General features: G+C 46.1%; 1 protein-coding gene across 1 annotated transcript; it reads right to left on the bottom strand.

The window, feature by feature from the left end:
- On the bottom strand, nucleotides 1-18,466 carry tmprss6 (transmembrane serine protease 6). The gene is made up of 18 exons (XM_086212289.1): nucleotides 18,253-18,466; nucleotides 17,372-17,504; nucleotides 17,163-17,305; nucleotides 16,915-16,982; nucleotides 16,384-16,571; nucleotides 15,698-15,739; nucleotides 15,327-15,531; nucleotides 14,597-14,733; nucleotides 14,235-14,347; nucleotides 13,926-14,035; nucleotides 12,574-12,716; nucleotides 12,360-12,458; nucleotides 11,903-12,016; nucleotides 11,688-11,804; nucleotides 10,860-11,028; nucleotides 9,671-9,945; nucleotides 7,063-7,199; nucleotides 1-6,486 (listed from the first exon to the last, which is right to left on the bottom strand). Exons 1-18 carry the CDS (start codon nucleotides 18,325-18,327, stop codon nucleotides 6,322-6,324), a joined length of 2,433 nt encoding a protein of 810 aa, XP_086068415.1. The 5' UTR covers nucleotides 18,328-18,466; the 3' UTR covers nucleotides 1-6,321.
- Nucleotides 18,467-19,678: the final 1,212 nt, after the last annotated feature.

Genomic DNA, 19,678 nt, shown 5'->3' with positions numbered 1-19,678 from the left:
GCTTTGCTTCTCCACTCCCCACGTTTCCTGCAGGACCTTTGCACACACTCACAACCCTCCTCCCACATCCTCCTTCGCTCCCAGTCCCACCACTACCCCCAAGATACATCTCAACCACAAGGAAAACACCCAGACCTCAGCTGCTTAACCCATCACTGCGAGGAATGAGGCGCCCCAGGGAGCAGTGGAGCGAGAGATGGTGGAGAGAGAGTGAGAGAGAGAGAGAGAGAGAGAGAGAGAGAGTGGAGATCATAAAAATCATTGTTTAAGAAGTGGAAAAAAACAGCTTGCAGGATTTTTTTCTCATTTTGATTCAAAGGCATTGTGTTTTTCTTTGAGAACTGAGAATAATTGCAGTGCACGCATCAAAATCCACAGCACAAAGTCAGTCATTCTGTAACGGTGGAAATTAGTCCGTAAACGCTAGCGTGCTTGATAGGACTTGACTTCCACGCCTGCACGGCCAGCATCCACGGGTCAGTGAAGGCGGTTTGCTCCAGCAGCCCTCAGGACAGTGAGTAAACTCCTGGGTGGAGATGAAGTGGGTTTCATGTTGTTGTGGGCAAAGTTATTAGAATGCACGTGCAAGTACGCAGACCCCCTGATGAAGACGTCTGTGACGCACAACCCTCCTACAGAAACTTCCTCAACATTTCAAGGTTGCTGGATATAAAAGTGTGCAGACAGTAAATCGAGTCAGCCTCTCAACATTTTATGAAATCGTTTGAGGAAATTTATATCAAGCAAACGTCAATGTCAGTTCTTGTGTTTGTGTGCACGGGCCAGCTGTTCCACATCCCATAAGGTTGTGTAATGTCAAATATGTGTCAGAGTGAGACCTACTTGGCCGGTGTTTTGAGTCTCAGGGTCTCCTCATGTTGGCCCCAACACTTGGATCTCAACCCAGAAGTGTTTCTTTGGACAAGGAGGGGTCATTGTGAGAGATCTGTTCTCAGTCTGTCTTGACATTTAAGCTCAATCATCTGTTTCCTGAGCAGGGTAGCACATTCCAAACAGATCTGCAACAGATCCGAAGCGGTTAGCTTCCATATCTAGGAATCATACATCAAGATACCACGTTTATTTCTGGACAGCACACAATTTCCCTCACGTTTTACAGTAAAAGCAAGGAATCTCTGTTTGACTGCGACTCAACCTGCCAAGGGGCCAACCCATGTGAACTAACTACCAGCGAACTCCGGTGCAATTACGTTTAACTGTGTGCTGTCCCTGTCAAATAGAAGGAATACTTTTAACTCCACGGCCACTCGTATGATCAACGTCAAACTCTGCCAGTGCATTGCTGGTGCTTAAGGAAGTGAAGTGCCAAGTTTGAAGGGGCGTGAGGGTCCAGGGTCACGGCGCTGACGCTCGGAATGACAGAGTGGGGTGGGGGGGGGTTTTCTGGCACAGCTTCATCAACTCAAACGGTGCAAGAACTTTATTAGACAAACATCTGCTTGGTGCTGTTTGTGGTGAACAAAGCAATCAGAGATGTTTTTAAAAAAAAAGGACAGAATGACATCATTCGGATTACCACACTCACTGAGAAGACAGCGTGTTATTTCACAGAACTCACGGCGCCGCCCCCCGACAACAAAATCTGCTCTAGAAAGAGGAAGGACAGGTGATAATAACATTCATTCTAACCCAGAGATCAAAGCAAGAGATTAAAGTCAGTGCCACAAGATCAAAGGGAGAACTTGTGAGACCAGAATGAGATATTACTTTGCAGCGTTCCACTAAGTATGCATCAAGAGCCCAATAGGAATTTTTAAATGAGCGCATTTTTTCTACTGTGTGGATAGTTCATTATTTTGGGGTTTTTTTGCAAAATAAAACCATGCATCTCTTTAAGGCAATCAGACCAAGACAGGAACTGCTAGAAGATCCTTGGAAAGACTGAACCCCGCAATTACTTCAGATCCTCGTGTTTAAGAGAAAATTTGATTTCTTTAAACAAGAGGATCCGTGAACCAGGTTCGCATGAACATCCTCCAACTGCCAGTAACTCAGCGACAACCTCAATAAGAGCCGATCACGTCTCCTCACTTATTTCCAGCCATTTGTTTCTTTCTGCACGACATGTTTTCTTGACTCATTCAGTTTTATGTGCGGTAAACAGCAGATGCCACATTAGTCATACGTGCCGTTTTGTCCGTGTGCCAAACACGCATGTGGGGGTTTCGTCTTATAGAATCTGCACCTCCAAAGCATCACCAGTAATTTGCTTTGATAGCAAATCCAAACTGCAATCAGTGGATGTCAGAAACAACTGAGTCCGTGTGGACGTTCAAGATGATTCCCAGCAAGAAAAGATTGGCAAACATTTTCTCCCATCACCATATCTGCTTTCTATTGCTTACTGAGGGATATTTTATACTCGTGCAATCAGCACTAAATGAGACTTATTTCCAGCCCCTCAAAGCCTTCAATTATCCTTTTTTTTCTCTAATGATTACAGAAATAAACACCCCCCCCCCCCCAAAAAAAAGCTCTCCCGGAAAAACTGATACCGTCCTTTTTTAAGAGTCAGCTGAACTTCTCTGTTATTTTAGGGTTTGTCATGCATCATTTGCCTTCTCTATTAAGATGTGCATGTACTTTTTTGGGGGGGATTTTTACTAATAAAGTATTTAAATGACGACTGCAAAAAAAAAATAAAATACCCCCAGTATTTATCAGGTAAAATAAGTATTGAAAACGTCACCATTTTCTCAGTAAATGTATTTCTCAAGGTGCGACTGACATGAAATTTTCACCAGATGTTGGTAAGAACCCAGGCAACCCACACGTACAACGTTCGACGTCCATAAATTAAGTTGTGTTAAACAAATGGAATGACACATGAAGAAATGGAGGCCCAGACAGCCCAGCTGAAATCTATCAGTCATTAGAGAGCAATCCTCCCCCTCGTCAGCGCACACGAATATCAGCTGGTTCAGGTCCAACCGGTGGCCTATAAAAAGGTGTGTCATTGCCAAGGTGTCACGCAAGAAACATCTCATGATGGGTAAAAAGCAAAGAGCTCCCAAGACCGGCACAACCTTGCTGTTGCAACATGCTGATGCCGTTGGTTACCGACGGATTTTGAAACCTCTGAATGTTCCGGTGAGCGCTGCTGGGGCTGTACTCCGGAAGTGGAAACACCACCAGGTGCTCCGTTGCTGAAGAAAAACAGGTTGTAGCTCGTTTAAAGTTTGCTGTGCAACATTTAGACAAGCCTGTGAAATACGGGGGTGGGGGTCTAGTCTGGTCAGATGAGACCAAACTCAAGTCTTTGCATGCCATAAACACCATGTTTGGAGGTCAGGTGGCACTGCACATCACCCCAGAAACACCACACCAACAGTGGAGTGTGGAGGTGGGAACTCGCAGTGTGGGGCTGTTCTTCAGCATGCAGCGCTGGCAGACTTCATATAACTGAAGGAAGGACGAAAGGAACAATGTAGCGAGACATTCTTGATAAAAATCCGCTGCCGTCTACCGGGATGATCGAGATGAAACGAGGGTGGACGCTTCAGCAACCACAGCCAAGGAAACTCTCACTTGGTTTCAGAGAAAGAAAATAAAGCTGCCAGAAAGCTGATCGCTTGACTTGAATCCCTCAGAAAATCGATGTAAAGAGTTCATAGAAGAAGCCCATGGAACCGTCAAGATTTGAAGACTGTGTGGAAGAATGAGCCAAAATCCCACCTGAGCAATGCCTGCAACTCGTTCCTCCATACGGGAGGGGGCGCTGAAGCTCCTATGACCAACAAGACTTTTGTACAAAGTATCAAATTTGAAGTGTGTTCAATACTTCTTCCCTGTTTCGTTCCATTTTATTACACACAACTTAATTTATGTACATCTAAGGTTTGATTTCTTTACAGGTGTGGGTCGCATGGGTTCTTTCCGACGTCTCGTGAAAACTTCATGTCAGTAGCACAGCCTACAAATCTATTTACTGAGAAAACGGGGGCGTGTTCAATACTGATTTTGCGTGCTGCATGAGACTGAAAAATTCTTTCTTTTTTCTCACTCATTTCTCACAAGCAGAATTTGGCTCCATGTAAAATGTCATTTCCAAGCACTTGGATAAATCCCTGAGCACAAACTCTCGTTTGTAAGTCTCCTCCAGAAATGTAACTTTTGTTGCGACTGTCTGACAGAACGTAAGCATAATGAGGACATTATGTATTTCTGTTGTCTGGGATGAAATCCTCAATTTGTCTCTCAAGCTGTTGACACAGATAAACATGAGATGGAAAGCAGGATGGCCAGTGCCCACAATTCGGTCTCCGTCCCACGCCGAGGCTGCTCTCCTTCTGGCTCTCTGGATCCTCTGAACAGCTCCTCTACTTTGACCTGCACTTCTACCTCCCTGATAAATGCATGGATCGGTTTCCTGCTTGCTGTGTTTACAGATGAATAACTCAGCCGTCTGAATATCTGCGATCCCGGGAGCTAGAAGAGTACTCAGTCGAGTTTTTCTTCTTCTATCTGGCATCTCTTCCGCATCATAACAAGCTGTCAATCAAACCAAAACTCCTCAGAAGCTGAGTAGGAAACAGCTCATTATTCAGGAAGCCAAACAGAGACACTGCAGTTTCCCTTCACCTCCCAGGGAAACAATGATTACCATCGTGCATGTTGATATTCACTCGTAGTTTAAGAAAATCACACCAGACATCAGAGCCCTATTGGGAACTTTGAGTGACATTGGAAGGAAGTTTGGAGCTTTGCCTTAGTGGCCTAATTTGGTAACCAGCAACTGCATTCAATCACTTTTTAAAACCACATTACTGAATTATTACATTCTGGGAATAAAACACTGAACAAACCCTTTGAATGAGGAAGAAAAACATCGTACATTGAAGTGAAACATGCTCCTCTCAAAGCAGTGAAGGTCATTTACAAACCTCAAACAAATGCAGTTGATGTAAACTGGCAACTGCCTTGATGGATGTTTTTTATGGCCCCAGAGGCTGTTTTTAAGTACTGTAGTTATGCTTCATGGAGCATAACTGTCATGATGGTTTACAGCGTAATAAAATACCAATTACAGTGAAAACAGGAACCTCCAAGTGTTGAAATGTCCCCTGAGGATGAGGGAGAGAGTGCAGAAGTTAATTAGACCTAGAAGAGATGGACGAATGGATGGATGGATAGATAGATGGATGGATAAATAGATAGACGGATACCTGGGCAGTTGCTCACATTTCCTCAAAAAGGATGATGTCAGCAAAGACCAAAACACAGACGGACACAAGATCCCCTTTCAACTGTGGGAACTTTCCCCATGGAGGAACCTTTAGAGCACTGGTCTTCAACTGCTGGGTCATGATGGAGCAGTTTTGGGTTGGTCACAGAAAAAAAAATGCCTCGTCCTGTGCTTTTATTTTGAAGGACACGCCCTGAGATCGGTTAACCACCGGTGACTTATATGAACTACCTGCACTGCACCTGCCAAAACTGGGTCTTCAAGTACGAGCGGGGACATTGTTGTGGCCCTCAACTAACTCCCATTTCTAATTGGTTCAATACTCGCCACATTTTAATCGCCATGTCTGCCAACTAACTGTTGCTATGCTACCATTGTGAAGTACACCGACGCTGAGGTACAACCTTACTAGCTGTCTATGGTTAAGATGACATCCAGCAGGAATTAGCAACGAGGACCTGCAACACGTACCTTTTGTACATGTCAGCGGACGCACAGAACTCTGATGTCGCCAGGTACTGAAAGAACTTTGAATTAAAAAAGGGGGGGCGGTGCGAAAGACCGTTCTGACTTTGCTGATCCTTCTACCTCTGGACTGGCGCCACACGAGGGACTCTGAGTGAAACTATTAGCCTATGAGCGAGTATGAAACGTGAGCATGTTATTATGGAAAAGTTGGCAAACACGTGACACCTGTTCAGCATCAGCATGTCAGTGTAGCTGTTGTGACTGTGTGAGCTCAGTGGGCCGCCAACATGGCTGCAGAGTTTCAACCTGAATATATTTGATACTAAGAAAACGTGCCAAACACACAGTACAGCGCTCACCTGACGACAACACAGAAGAATCTGTTCTTAAAGGATTCACTCTGGAGAGAGCATAGTGCAACAGTCGATTACGGGACGGACATCTTAAGAAACTTCAGAGTCGTCTAATTTGCTAAATATTTCATTTTGGCCGTTTCTATGCTGTTGCTCATTTTTTGACCTGTAAACTGGATAAACTATTACTTAACAGTTTCAGAATAGAGCCTTTACCGCTTTGTTTTATGGCGGCGGAGAAATGATGTCCGTGTGCTTCAGCGTCACTTGATGCCTCGAAGAGCTGCCGATGGCTCAGAAGTCACTGATGACCTGCGCGATCCACTCAGTGAGCCTGGTGATGCGTGTGTAGACGCCGTAGTAGTCTGGACGCCCGCAGCCTTTTCCCCAGCTCACCACCCCAGCCAGGAACCAGCGACCTGACAGCTCCTGGCAAACCAAAGGGCCACCAGAGTCTCCCTGAGAGAGACAGAGAGCGTTGAAGAGCAGGAGCTGCAGCAAAACGTGCCACTAATGACTTCCAATGATCAGTGAATCGGCTATGACATCACTGGTGTCATGCGAGCTAGCAGGGGGGGAGGTGATGAAATGATTATCATCATGGACATCAAGGATTATCCATCCTTCCATGTTCCCCCTCTTCTCCTGTCCAGGGTGGAGCCTATCCCAGGAGCCTTCCCCCTGGACAGGTCACCAGTCCAACATAGAGACAGACAACCACTGGCTCTCCCAGCCACACCTACGGTCAATTTAGAGTCTGGATTAACCTGGTCCCCTCTTGATGTCTTTGGACTGTGGAGGAAGCTGGAGTACCAGAGAGAACCCAGCAGGAACAGGGAGAACATGGAGACTCACCCAGAAAGACCCCGTGCTGCAGCCGGGACTCGAACCCTGAACCTTCTTACTGTGAGGCGACACTCGAACCACTGCACCACCGTGCCGCCTCATTTCAGGATTACTGACTGGACAAACTGAAGCTTTAGAATACATCATGAGTCACACATTCTGTTTTTTTCCCCGTGTGTTTCTGCGTACCTGACAGGCATCTTTCTCTCCACTGCGGTAGCCAGCGCAAAGCATTCTGGGAGTGACTAGGTGGCCGTAGGAGCGAACACAAGCGTCCTCACTGACGAGGAGAACGTCGACCTTCTGAAGGATGTTACTGGCTCTGCCTGGAGGAGGTAAACGTTTGCAAGTGAAGGCCAAAAGAGTGATTTTTCACGCAGTTCAGGGTTTACACTGGAGTGAGTAACTCCGCAGTACTCAAGGAGAAAAGCCAGAGGTCGGCATCCTTCTGACATTTACTCTCTAAAAGTCTTCAAGCTGAAAATGATACCTTCACTCCCCAGTCGCCGACTGGACGTCAGTTACAGATGCAAATCCAAGCCAAGGGCGACGTCACAGACTGAATTAAGCTTCATCCACTGAGGCAGAACTGAACCTTTATAGATATATCATGTATGTTTACAGCACTGCGATGTCCCACGTAGTTGCAGTTGCAGTTGCAGGAGGTATTTTTGTTGGCCGACCTGGGAGTTCAACATGGTATCAGCCTTTGGAGGGACGGTCACTCGCAGATGTGTTTCACCCACAATGCAACTTGCTTCCTTATCATTTCCAAGTGGGGTCGTCAACTGAAGGTCCCAACCGGTGCTTCCATAAACAAAACCAGCACAGAAACTAAGTTCTTCTAGTTGAGGAAGCAATGCTGGAGGGACAAAACATCTTCCTCAAAACTTCAAAGGCAAAACTCTTTCTGGGTGAAGTATGATTTTAACAAGTAGGGCTTCCAAGCACAAGTCACTGAAAGTCACTTCCTGGGAAAATGCTGCGTCACATAAGCCAGCTGAAAAAGTTTAGTGCTCACTGTCTAACAAGAATGAAGAAGAAGAAATAAATAGCACACTGTGTTCAGAAGCCTGTCTTTATAAGATGAACCTACATGTCAAAAACACCAAATAAAAGTCCAAATCTTCAAATTGTTCCGTTATAAAAGTCACTGATTTTACGAGGTATGGTGTTGGGTTGCTCTGGAGCTCCACATGCACTCAAGCCAGAGGGTGATGCTTAGAAACCTCTGGACAGTACAGACGGCAATTCTGCAACTCGGGAAACATTTGGGATATGAGTTTGAATTTATCTCTGTGTTGACATTCAGAGAGCCATTAAATGTGCTGTTGCTCAGCGGTTCCCAACGTGGGTTGAAGGGGTCAGAGGATGAACTGGGGGGCATGAAAGATTCCTCATTTGTTTAAGAAAGGACGATAAAACACTCGAGGATTTATGACGAGGTTATTATGTAAGATCTTCCTTCTCATTTCTAACTGGATGACAACTAAATTCCTCAGACTTACGAGTTAAGACAGCAAAAGTCTCTACTGTTTCTGCTTTCTCGTCAGCGTGCGTTTGCTAGCAGACGGTCCACGGTTCAGCGTTTGGACTTTTGTACGCGTAGTAAATACTGGACTGAAAGAAACTGGAAGGGGGAGCTGGAAGCCCCCTGAAGATCACGGAGGTTTCCATCTGAGATGAATGGACTTCCTGTAAATCATGAATTAACCGGATCACCATGTGTAGAAACGAGGCGTCAGGCTCTCCTGAATGTTGATGTTGTCTAATTCTTTTAATTTTGTGTTCAGACCAGAGGCCGCGTGCACTTGAGTGTCGGGGATACGCGAGTACGCAGCATGTACGAGGATGCTCCTGCGTGCTCTGAATATGCGTGGCATTGAAGACGCTCGCGTCTCGGTGGCTGATGGTGGTTACCACGCCAGGATGTTTGGTGTGTTGTTGGTCACCATGCCGGAACGATTCCTCATGGGTTACTTGGGCTACCAAACATTCATTCATTCATTCGTCATCTTCCACTTATTCCTTTCTATTAAGGGTCACGGGGGGGCTGGAGCCTATCCCAGCGTCAACAGGCGAGAGGCGGGGTTCACCCTGGACAGGTCGCCAGTCCATTACAGGGCCAACACACAGAGACGAACAACCATTCACACTCACAGTCACACCTACGGTCAATTTAGAGAATCAATCAGCCTCGTCCCCAAATTGATGTCTTTGGACTGTGGAGGAAGCTGGAGTACCAGAGAGAACCCAGCAGGAACAGGGAGAACATGGAGACTCACACAGAAAGATCCCGCGCCCGAGCCGGGACTCGAACCACGAACCTTCTTGCTGTGAGGCCACAGTGCTGACCACTGCACCACCGTGCAGCCCCCGGGCTGCCAAACATATCAATTAAAAAGAAAAATCATTCATTCACTAATAGTCAAAATATACTGGGTCCATTTGTGATGGCTCACATGTCAAGTGTCAGTTACCCGACTCATCGTGTGAGACGAGTCCGTGACAGATTTCTTGTTTATGTCTGGCGCGTCTATTTTCTCTTTCCTCATTGCGTGAGGACGCCGTCCTCCAGGCTGGACGGGGACGCTGTAAAACTCAGATCTCTGCTGAGAGCAATGTAATGAAATGCTGTTTTTACTCTGAAGGGTCATAAAATGTAATGGCTTCCTCCTTGGCTCAAGTTTAATTAAACTAGTCTCAGTCGTGTTTTCAGCTGAATCCATGGATTTGCCCAATTAAAGACTTTCAGACGGTTATGTTAAAGCGTGCGATGCTACAGTGACCTCCTCACCTCCCTCACGGAGAGCCCCCCACCCCGTGACCCAACAGAGCAGGCCAGGCTCCAGCTGGTGGGTGGCGGGGGGCAAGCATGCAGGTCGGGCATGTCCAGCCAGCATGGCGGGGGGCTGGTCTAGCTTCAGCAGGGCCAGGTCGTAGTCATGGGACTCGTCATCGTAGTAGGGGTGAAGATGGATACGCTGAACCCGGGATACTTCTTCAGTTGGGCTGCTCCGACTGAGCCGGAGTTTACCCAGGTAGACAGTCCACATGGAGGGGGAGTAGAGTCTGGAGGGGGTCGGAGGAATGATACAAATGATCATGTGCTTTAAATAGCATTGCAGCAATATTTGCTAATGACGGTAATAGTAGACTCTCTGTTCCCACTCAGATATCGCTGATCAACACGTAAGAGGTGGGACGTCACATCGTGGGCTCGACCTACTGAGGATATGATGACAGCAAATACAAGAGAGTGGGAGGCCCAGGTAATCCAGCTGGCTCAAGTCCCTGCGTTGCCTCCGGCCAGACACTGTTGGCCGTGTCTGTGGAAGCCAGACGAGGGTTGGAGTCCTAGTCGCTGCACTAGCGCCTCCTGGCTTCTTGCTGCAGAGCCAGCAGGATTGCATGAACACCTCATTCAGCTGAGAGGGGCCAGATACTTGTTTCATTCAAGGGGATGAAGACCGGCTCCTTCACCTTCCACCAGATCAGTAAAGATCACATTTCAATTGCAATGGATGTGTTTCCACCAGCAGAGGGCAGTCAACATGCGTACTTACAACACTGGGTAAAATTGAAATACTTTGCACAGCATATTAGTTTCCATTCAGTTGCCAAGCGAAGTGTGGAAATGTTTGGGAATGTGGAGGAGGAAACAGCTGGTCTGGACCGATGAGGCCTTTCCATCTATTGTTTCGTGCACTTGCTCTTTTTTGAAAAACCTAAAGTGAACTTTCTACTTTGCTGCTTTCAAAGATGCCTTTTCCTGTCACCTTGACTAATGTGGGACTTCAAAGTGCGCTGATGTCAAGGCTTGGACTTGAGTCAGTCACCACTCACTCAGCCAGACCTTTACACTGCGCCTCTCCTCCTCTCTGATTTCAGCTCACCAAAGTGCCTCAGGTTATTTTTGTTTTGAAGGCACTTTCTCATATCTCAACCAGCAAACCACTTCCTCCCCTGTAACCTCCTTTACTTACCGATCGTCATAGAAACAGTGAGCGGCAGAAACCACCCACTGGCTGGAGATCAGCGCGCCCCCGCAAATGTGGGTTCCTCGCACTTGCAGGCTGGCCTGCCATGGCCACTCTCCCTCGGTGGCATTGGTTCCCCCCACAATCCGGCTAGAGAACTGCCTCAAGCCGCAGTCTGAACACATGGCGAGACATGAACATGTGATTGTGAATGTATGCTTCAGTAGTAGTAGGAGTGCTGGTAGTAGCCTAAAGTGGTATTGTTCTACCGTTGTGCATCTTTTAAATATTTCCCACTGCACAGGCACAGTGTTCTTCTCCACGCGTCTCCTCCACCTCCAAACCTATCAAACTGATTAATCAGGTATGCGAGACATTTTTCTCTTATCAGTTACGTTATCTTGAAATCCACAGCTGAATCCGGCGCCACACTTCTGATGCTGTGGCCCCGTTGAGTGTTGCACCTGATGTTGGCAAATGTTGCTGTTATTTTCTTAATTAGGTGAAAACAAAGTCCTTCTACTTCCGTGTTCAAACTTCTCCTCCTACAACTCCAAGCCAGCGACAAAACTCACACAGGTTCTGACTCCTGAGTGTTGTCAGATGAGAGGAACTGGGCGACTGCGAGGTGCTTTCAGCTGACTCGACTCCAGCAGTTCAAAGGAATCATTTACCTTTAAATTTCTGGGTTGATATCGCATTTAACAAAGTATTTTACCATGGGAAATCTGGCCAAAGAAGCAGCATGACACCAACACCAAAGCTGAAGGTATAAATACTCCTTAAGTTGAATATAAGGTCAGTAAATACATGCATCTTCGTGTATTTTCTCACCACATTGTTTCTCATCCGAGGCGTCAGGACAGTCGGAGATGAAATCGCACTCAGGGTTTGGCTTCTTCAGACACGTCCCATCAGCACACACGTAGGTCATATCTGTACACGGCACAGCTGGACACAGAAATACATTCAGGGTCAGAGGGAGATTTCAAGAAGAACGTCCATGCGCACGTGTTTAGATTATTTATTTGTAGATTTGATTGTTTTACCCCTGCTGCAGTTCATCTCGTCAGAAGCTTCGGGGCAGTCTGGGTGCTGATCACACACCTTGTAGTAGTCCACGCACTGACTGTCCTCCAGGCACTGGTATTGTGCCACACACACTGAAATACACACACACACACAGGTGTGTTTTTTTTAGGTTTTCAAGTTGTCTGTATCAAACTGTAATGTTCCAATATTCAATTCATTCATCCTTTCAAATTTGGCACAAGCGTCCACCAGGACTCAAGAGTGAACTGAAGAGATTGTGGTGGTCAAAGTTCAAAGTCACTGTCACCTCACATGTACATGATATCTCAGGGACGGCGTGAGAAATCTCTCAAGTGTTCCTGCAATACCATATTAAAGAGAACAGGACGTCCGAGATATTCCCCTTTTTCATTTGCTCTTCTTCATTTGCCATGCACACATCACCAGTTTGCTCAGGACAGAGTGAACATCTACCACAGTTCCTCTCATCAAGTCCGTTGGGACAGTCCTTGATTCCATCGCAGGCAGGAACACACAGACCGTTGACAGTGCATAGAAACTGGCTCGGGCACGCTGCAACTCACACACACACACACACACACATTCATATTCTCCTTAAGTCTTACAGCAAAAGTATCACTTCAGGTTTTGTTTGTGTAAAAGCCTTGGCTGCCTCTCCACCACTTACGATCTGAGAGGTTAAAGACACTGTAGTGAAGCTGAAGGCCCGGCCCTGTGAGTGACACCTCTGACGTCATGACAACGCTGGCTGACGCGGAGAGCAGGAAGAGGCGCTCGGTGTATGATTGAAGACCCCTGGTACCACACAATCTGAGGAGAAGGACACACGCCAATCAAGGACTCTGCGTCCTGGTGTCAGACGGACGCCGGGCTCTGGTCAGAGAGATCGTATAAACGGAGTCCCTGCAGACCCAGGAGTTTCTGTCACATCTCACAGGTCCTTTACTATGTCACTGTAATAATTCGTGGCTTTGTCAGCCAAATTCTTCTTTCTGTTTAAATCAACTCCTTGCAGAAAAAAGTAATTAGTTCTTCCCTTGGAATTTTTTATGGATGGATTCACTTATTTATAGTAGTTAATGTTTTCCACGGGTCCTAATTTATAGTATAAATCAATATAAAGGGGCCTCTGGAGGCAGCACACACAGATTTTATAAATCAAAATTCATAAATAAAATATATATATATATATATATATATATAAAAAAAACTCCTCCATATCCAGTACACAAGCAACTAATGTGGGATGTTGCTGCCCCCTGCTGTTTGGTCCTGAAACATGTCAGCCATGGCAAAGTCTAAACTTTAAGAGGATGTAGTTTCACCATGCATGCAATAAATTGTGACTATTTGCAAGAAAATGGATTAATTATACAAATTAAATATGAAAACAAACACCAGAAAAGGTGCTTTCATTGCTATTCATTCTATATCGAATATTTTGATTCGCACTGGAGCACTTTGATCGATTTGTCTTCGTTCATCTTATATGCAGTATTTTGTCTTTGGTGACTTGTACTTTTCTGTGCAAACCAAATCCATCTGTGGGTACCAATAAAGCGAACAGAAACAGATTTCATTTTGTAGTGCTTCCAGTCGTTGCTTTTAAAGGTCTCGCAACTCTGCGGTGCTGAGATGGAAAAAAAAAAAAAACCTGTCGCCATTTTGAATAACAGAACGTGAGCCTTCAAATAAACACTGGGAGGGGAGAGGAACACACATGCAGACCAAAGCTGAACAGGTGCTGAGCCACAAATGTGCCGAATGTGAAATAATGAGAAATGAAAGAGTCCAAATATCTAAGCTGCTGAACCAACATGAGAGTTCACGTCCACGTTGACCACATTAGAATAAAAACGTGTACTTTCTGACTATTATGGCACTCGTAGAACTCAAGGGTCCTGTGCAAAAGGATCTTGTTTAACAAGCAATTGAATGACTACTTCAATATATTCTTGATATATGTATTCAAATAACAACTCAGTGGATCAGTTTTTCCTCCAACCCCCGTTAGACTACCTGCGGTTCTGGATGATCCACTGTCCCTGGGTACAGGCCTGGTTAAAACTGGCCCTGCTGAGCTCGTAGCCCTCAAACGCCAGAGACAAGCCCATCCCTGCACGGGGCATCTGTAGTCACACACGGGTCGAACATACAAAAACACAATCACATGTATGAGCCAGTAACACATGCGTGAAGACCCACGTGAAACACGTAAGGGTCTCTGCTGAAAATGTTTTTACACATCTATCATCTTTCAGTGTATTAATCCAATCTATAATGAATGAACAATGCATGAAAGCCATTTGGAAGGGGGAGGGGCCTTACGATGAAGTTCCAGGTACAGTTGGTGTCGGGGGGGTAGTAGCTGGGGAAGAAGGGGGTCTTCAGTGTCCCCTGGACACCTGATACTGGCCTCAGCTCTACAGTTGAGTTACAGTCTAACAGGACCATGCAGAGAAACATATGTTAAGGTGGGGAGAATGTCTGACCAAGACAGTTAAGAGCAACAACATTCATGTGAGACCTGAATGAGATACCAGCTGGGTTCCACAGTTTCCATGGAGGCAGAACAAGCCTGAACCCAGATAAACTGCTGGGTTCCATTTAAGGCCCATAAGGGTTGCGTGACGGATCACTTTAAAGGCCCTCCCCTAGCTTGGATGTGTTTCCTGCATGTGCTTTCTTACCCTGATGGTGCCAGGCCTGTGCAGACAGAGAAAATGGGTCCTTGTAGCTGTAAAGCCCCTGCTTCCACACCACGGTCATCCACTCGCCCGACGACAGGATGCGGACTACACGTTCATGTCTACTGCAGCCGTAAACACTCAAGGAATAGAGAAGGAAGCAGCATCAGCATCAGACTGATTCATGTTTACCCTCAAGTGAAATGTAAGGCAGTGGTTCCCAAACTTTTTGAGGTCCTGCAACCCCTGAAACACTCAACCCCCTGATGTGTACCCTCTCTTCCTCGAACGATGGCTCAAGCACCACCAGTGGCTAAGCTAGCAGTGCTAGCATTCAGCTACAGTCCTGAAAACACAGTCCACTGATACTGTTCTGATACTCTCACGGTCGCGGCTCGAGGCCATTTCAACTATTCATCCATATCTCAGCAGTGCTAAAGGGGCTTATTTGTCCTGTCTCAGGAGGAAGCGGTCACTGGTACACTGGGTGCTCGATTCTGCCTCTGCCCTCATCTGGTGGACTGCGATTTTTGATGAAAGATTTTGACAAGATACAACAGATTTCTTTTCTTTTCTCCATGAAACTGAATGTATGCCGGGAGTTCATGTCACCCGGCGGGGGAACTAAGGATGCACACACTGTCAAATGACAGAGTGACTCGATCGAGTGCAGACACGTGAAGCGTTGTAACGTTTCAGACTTAAGTAACAGTAACAGTCATGTGTCACTCACGAGGTGATGAGGCGGCTATCTGAGGGGGTGAGCGAGTCGTACAGCAACAGTCTGTCCCGGCACTCTGGCAGCAGCCACTCCATGTTGAGCTCCAGCTGGGAGCCAGGGGCGGCCTGGAGGTGCCACGTGCAGGAGGAGCGCCTGGTGTCAGGGCCCTGGAGAGCCAACGGGCTGCTGGAAACCACCTTCTGATACCAGTAACAGTCTTGGAAGCAAGGAAAACAACCACTGAGTTAAAGGTGAACATGGGAGGAAGACAGACTGAGGCATCAGTCCAGAGGCCTGCACTCAGGAGGGAGACAATTCAACAATATCACTAACATGGTAGAAAAAGTATAATCAAATCAAAGAAAACTCAAAAGGTGTGATACCAAATGAAGCTCTCAGAAGTTCTATAACCTTGGAATCGGTTTCTGAAAGAGGGAGAACAAAGGGAGATAATAAGATAAAGGACAGGAAGTAAGATGAGCACTCCTGCCTTCGCCAGTATCTCCTCAACTCCAACTTCAACAACTTTTCTTGTCCCCAACGGGGGTGGGTGATTGAGTAGGAGTGGGGGGCATAAAACAAAAGCACGACATGGTCACAGAAACACATAAAACACAGACATGAACGAATACAACGCCAATAACTGGTGAATAAATCAATCACGCTGGACAGATAATCATAGCATAAACCAGCAGCTGCCTCTTCCTGCTGGCGCTCAGGAGCAACGGGGATGTGAGAACTGATTTTAAAGTCATTTTAACGAACGGCATTAAGTAACCCAGCATCCCGCTCCCTCGGGACTGCCTCTTATTCTATACGCCAGCAGGATCTCTCAGAATTTACCATACGGGTTGCATGTGTGGATGTGCGTGTCTGTACATTTGAACCTGTTGGGATTTGGGGTGGTTGTTTTGTACCCAAAACCTGTGCTATATTTTGCCTGAATTATGCTGTATGAATAATAACGATTGTTATTATTATCATCCCTCTCTCTCACACGCTCACACTCTCTCACACACTCAAACACACACGCACGCACACACACACACTCCTCGCTGCTCTCTCTCACCGCTAACAGACAGGGAGGGGAGGTGAAGGATGTATCCATCCAAGCTGGCTGTCTCCTCCTGCTCCGACCCTCTGTGCTCCCTCAGGCCTTCTTCCAGGCTCCCGGTGACCTTCCTCAATGTGACCCTTCCAACATGGCTGCTGGGGACGGACATCACCATCCAGAAGTGAGCCACGACACTCCCCTCCCTACAGAAACAAAGCAGACACCAAAGCCCAACCCCGTTTTCAGAAATGTTGTGTTTATACACGCAAGTGAGGCACTGTCAAACTTAATATGCACTAATTTGCATCGTTTCAGTGGTGGCATCATGGAACTACCCCGTCTCCATGGCGATTTAATTCTACCTTCTGATATCTGTCAAGAGGTCAAGACATCCAAAACGTCAGTCACTGGCTTAATGAGTAGAAGGACTTAAACAGTGGAAAAGTCAAACTTTGAGAGTTTGTATTCTGTCAGCCTCAGCAATATTCTCCCATTACTGTTCTGTGTGTTTTATGATTATTGTTATTGTGGATGTGAAGAAGTTACCCAAAAGCAAACAGGGTGGTGCAGTTGAGGTATCGTGAGAGATTTGACTTCTTCATTATCTTCTCTACCTAAAAAAAGAAAATATTTGAGGGTGAGCTGAATTTTTAGGTCCGGAATCTTGCTGGTTTCCTTTTTCTGACAGGCAGTTTCAGTTCTAAACTGGATGAGTGGACAGAAAGCCTGCATGAATCCCAGGTCTGGCGGGATGTGGCGTGAACATCGGAGTCATAGGAATGAACGCAGCTCACCATGCGCTCCACTCCCTTGGCTTCTTTCTTGAATGCAGGTGTGCTGTGAGAGGACAGATCAGCAGAGAAGTCCCTGTTGAGGACGGACAGGTAGGCCGTGTACTGCTGCTGGACACGAGGCTCCAACACCCAAACCTTGTACTCTGACAGGGAGAAATGTATAAAGATCCAAGCAGCAAGTACATGAATATAAGAGAGGTAAATCTCACCCAGGAAGTACCAGGAGAGTACAGCTCCTGCAACTATCAAGATGAGGATGAGGACGATGAAGAAGGCCAGGAGACACTTGCAGCAGCGAGTCCTCCCGATGAGTGAAGCCACAACTTGTGTCCCGGCCTCCACCTGCACAGACAAGAGGCCTCACGTCAGGTGGCCTACAAAGAACTGCACTTTTGACAGAGGCATGCTAACCCAGCCAAGCACTTCCCTTCACTGTGCTAAGCTAGCTAGCGTAGGTCTCTGCCCCCTAAAGCAGCGCAGAGGAGCGTTTTTATCTTCTTGTCTGGCTCTGAGGAGGATTGACTATTTGCAGAACCGCAATTATATTATGAACTTGTTGGCAGTCGTTCAAAATGATGTTTCATGTGTGAAACTGTGTTAGCCTCAATATTCCTTTCACTCTGTGACAAGCGCATGAATGCAGCTTTGGCTCCAGCTAACAAAGCAAAAGGACTCCACTCGCCGAAACGGCCATTTTAATCAAATCAAAGCAAAAGCTTTCATTGTCATTTTATAGCAAACAAGTGTGACTCCCTCTGGTGCAATTTAACAGAAGTACAACAGTTATAGAAATAGAAATAGCTAGAAGACAACTTTACATAATATACTGTGTGTGTGTGTGTATATACTGTGTGTATATATATATATATATACTGTATGTATAGAAATTGCTCAAGGGATGAGACAGTTATTGTACTTGGATAAAGCAGTTTCTTCTCTTGAATGTGAACAATTTAACGATCAATATGATCGATATAAAAAGTCGTGAGGCAGGTTCTTTGGTAATTTGATGTTTGGTACATTCTGTTAAACATCCACCAACATTCACATTGATCTGAGTGTTGCGCAGATGCATTCTGGCATGACTTACCTCATTGTTCAGGGAGGCTGGTGTGACCTCTTGGTCACAGGAAATTGACTTCTTAGAACCTTGTCCGAGCGCCATCGCATCACGCCAGGTCCCTTGTTCTGTGAGAAGCCATCTCCCTCTCCATGCAGACTCCTCAGTGTTTGGATTTGTAGTTTAACTGCTTTTCCTGAGCATCTTTGGTAGCGCCTAGCCAGACAGGTTCCTCCGACAGACGCTGAACTGCTCTTTGTTTGTAGGTCCAAAGGTACAAACCTTGTCAGTCAATATTTCCCAGAGCCATTTGTAGAGATAGTTGAGTCATAGCAAACCAGGATGGAGAGAAACAAGCCAAAATGTCAGACTGGTGGCTCAATTCTGAATGATCTCACAGCAGTGAGTCAGGTAGGTAGGCAGCAGGTGCACTGATGTCACAAATCATTGCCTAGCAACAGTGATGCTCGCAGTCAACACCCTGCTCAGGTAAATCTGGTGGGAATGAAGCAGAGTTTGGCGATTTACGCACACAGGCTTGTTTCATGTCCCACGTAAACAAGAAAGCAGACCGGATGTCGGTGAAGCACAACTCCAAACAGCTGAGGGTCCATCATTGTTTTTTACTCATTGGCGATTTGTGCAGCAAAGTGGGAGATTCTGTGACTTTGGCTCAGAGAAATTTCTTCCTCAGTGGTCAACAAGTTATTTTGGCCTGAAGTAACGAGTGGAGTGAATAGCAGGCCACAAGTTAACAAGGCGATTCCTTGTTTGACTGGTTCACATGTCAGAGTGTTTGGCGTTCACTTCATGATGACTTTGACTTTGGGCTTCATTCGTTCGTTCCAGATGGAGCCAAAAGGTGACCAGCCTTTGGTGCATCCCAGTGGGACCAGAAACGCTTCTGTTGGTACCAGTTTGACAAAAACTCCACCTGTTGCTGAAAAAGAACCACTGGTTGGGGTTTTTGACCGTCGAGTACGGTCACATGATGAACTTGTGCAACCTACTGTCCGACAAGTGGTGACAAAGACCTGACTAGCAGACGCGGGAGGTCGAGGACGTGGAAAGCGACGCTTCCCATTGGTCTCAAAGTTGCAGACAAAAAAAAGATCTTCCATAATAATAATAATAATAATAATAATAATAATAGTAATAATAAGCTTCCAATAGTTTGATAAGCAAACATCTTTCTCAGTAGAAACGATTAGCTGTGCTGCTGACGGCTGATTTGTTTCCTAATACGTCCTTTGGAGTATGAAACGAGATGACACGTTAAAGAAAATCATTAAAATCATCGTCAGTGCATGTCATGCTATCATTCATAAAAAAGGATATTGAAAAAATACATAAGAAATAATGTGCGAGCAACAAATGCTCAAGGTGTCTCTTCTTTGCTGTGTGTCATTTCATGAATGTGTCACCACTCGCATCTTGACAAATTGTGAAAAATTCA

The sequence above is a fragment of the Aulostomus chinensis genome, chromosome 8 (assembly GCF_037954235.1).
Source record: "Aulostomus chinensis isolate RoL2024-O1b breed Wild chromosome 8, RoL_Achi_v1.0, whole genome shotgun sequence".
Classification (NCBI taxonomy): Eukaryota; Metazoa; Chordata; class Actinopteri; order Syngnathiformes; family Aulostomidae; genus Aulostomus; species Aulostomus chinensis.
The sequence above is the reverse complement of the archived record's forward strand: the minus strand, read 5'-3'. Positions and strand labels throughout refer to the sequence as shown.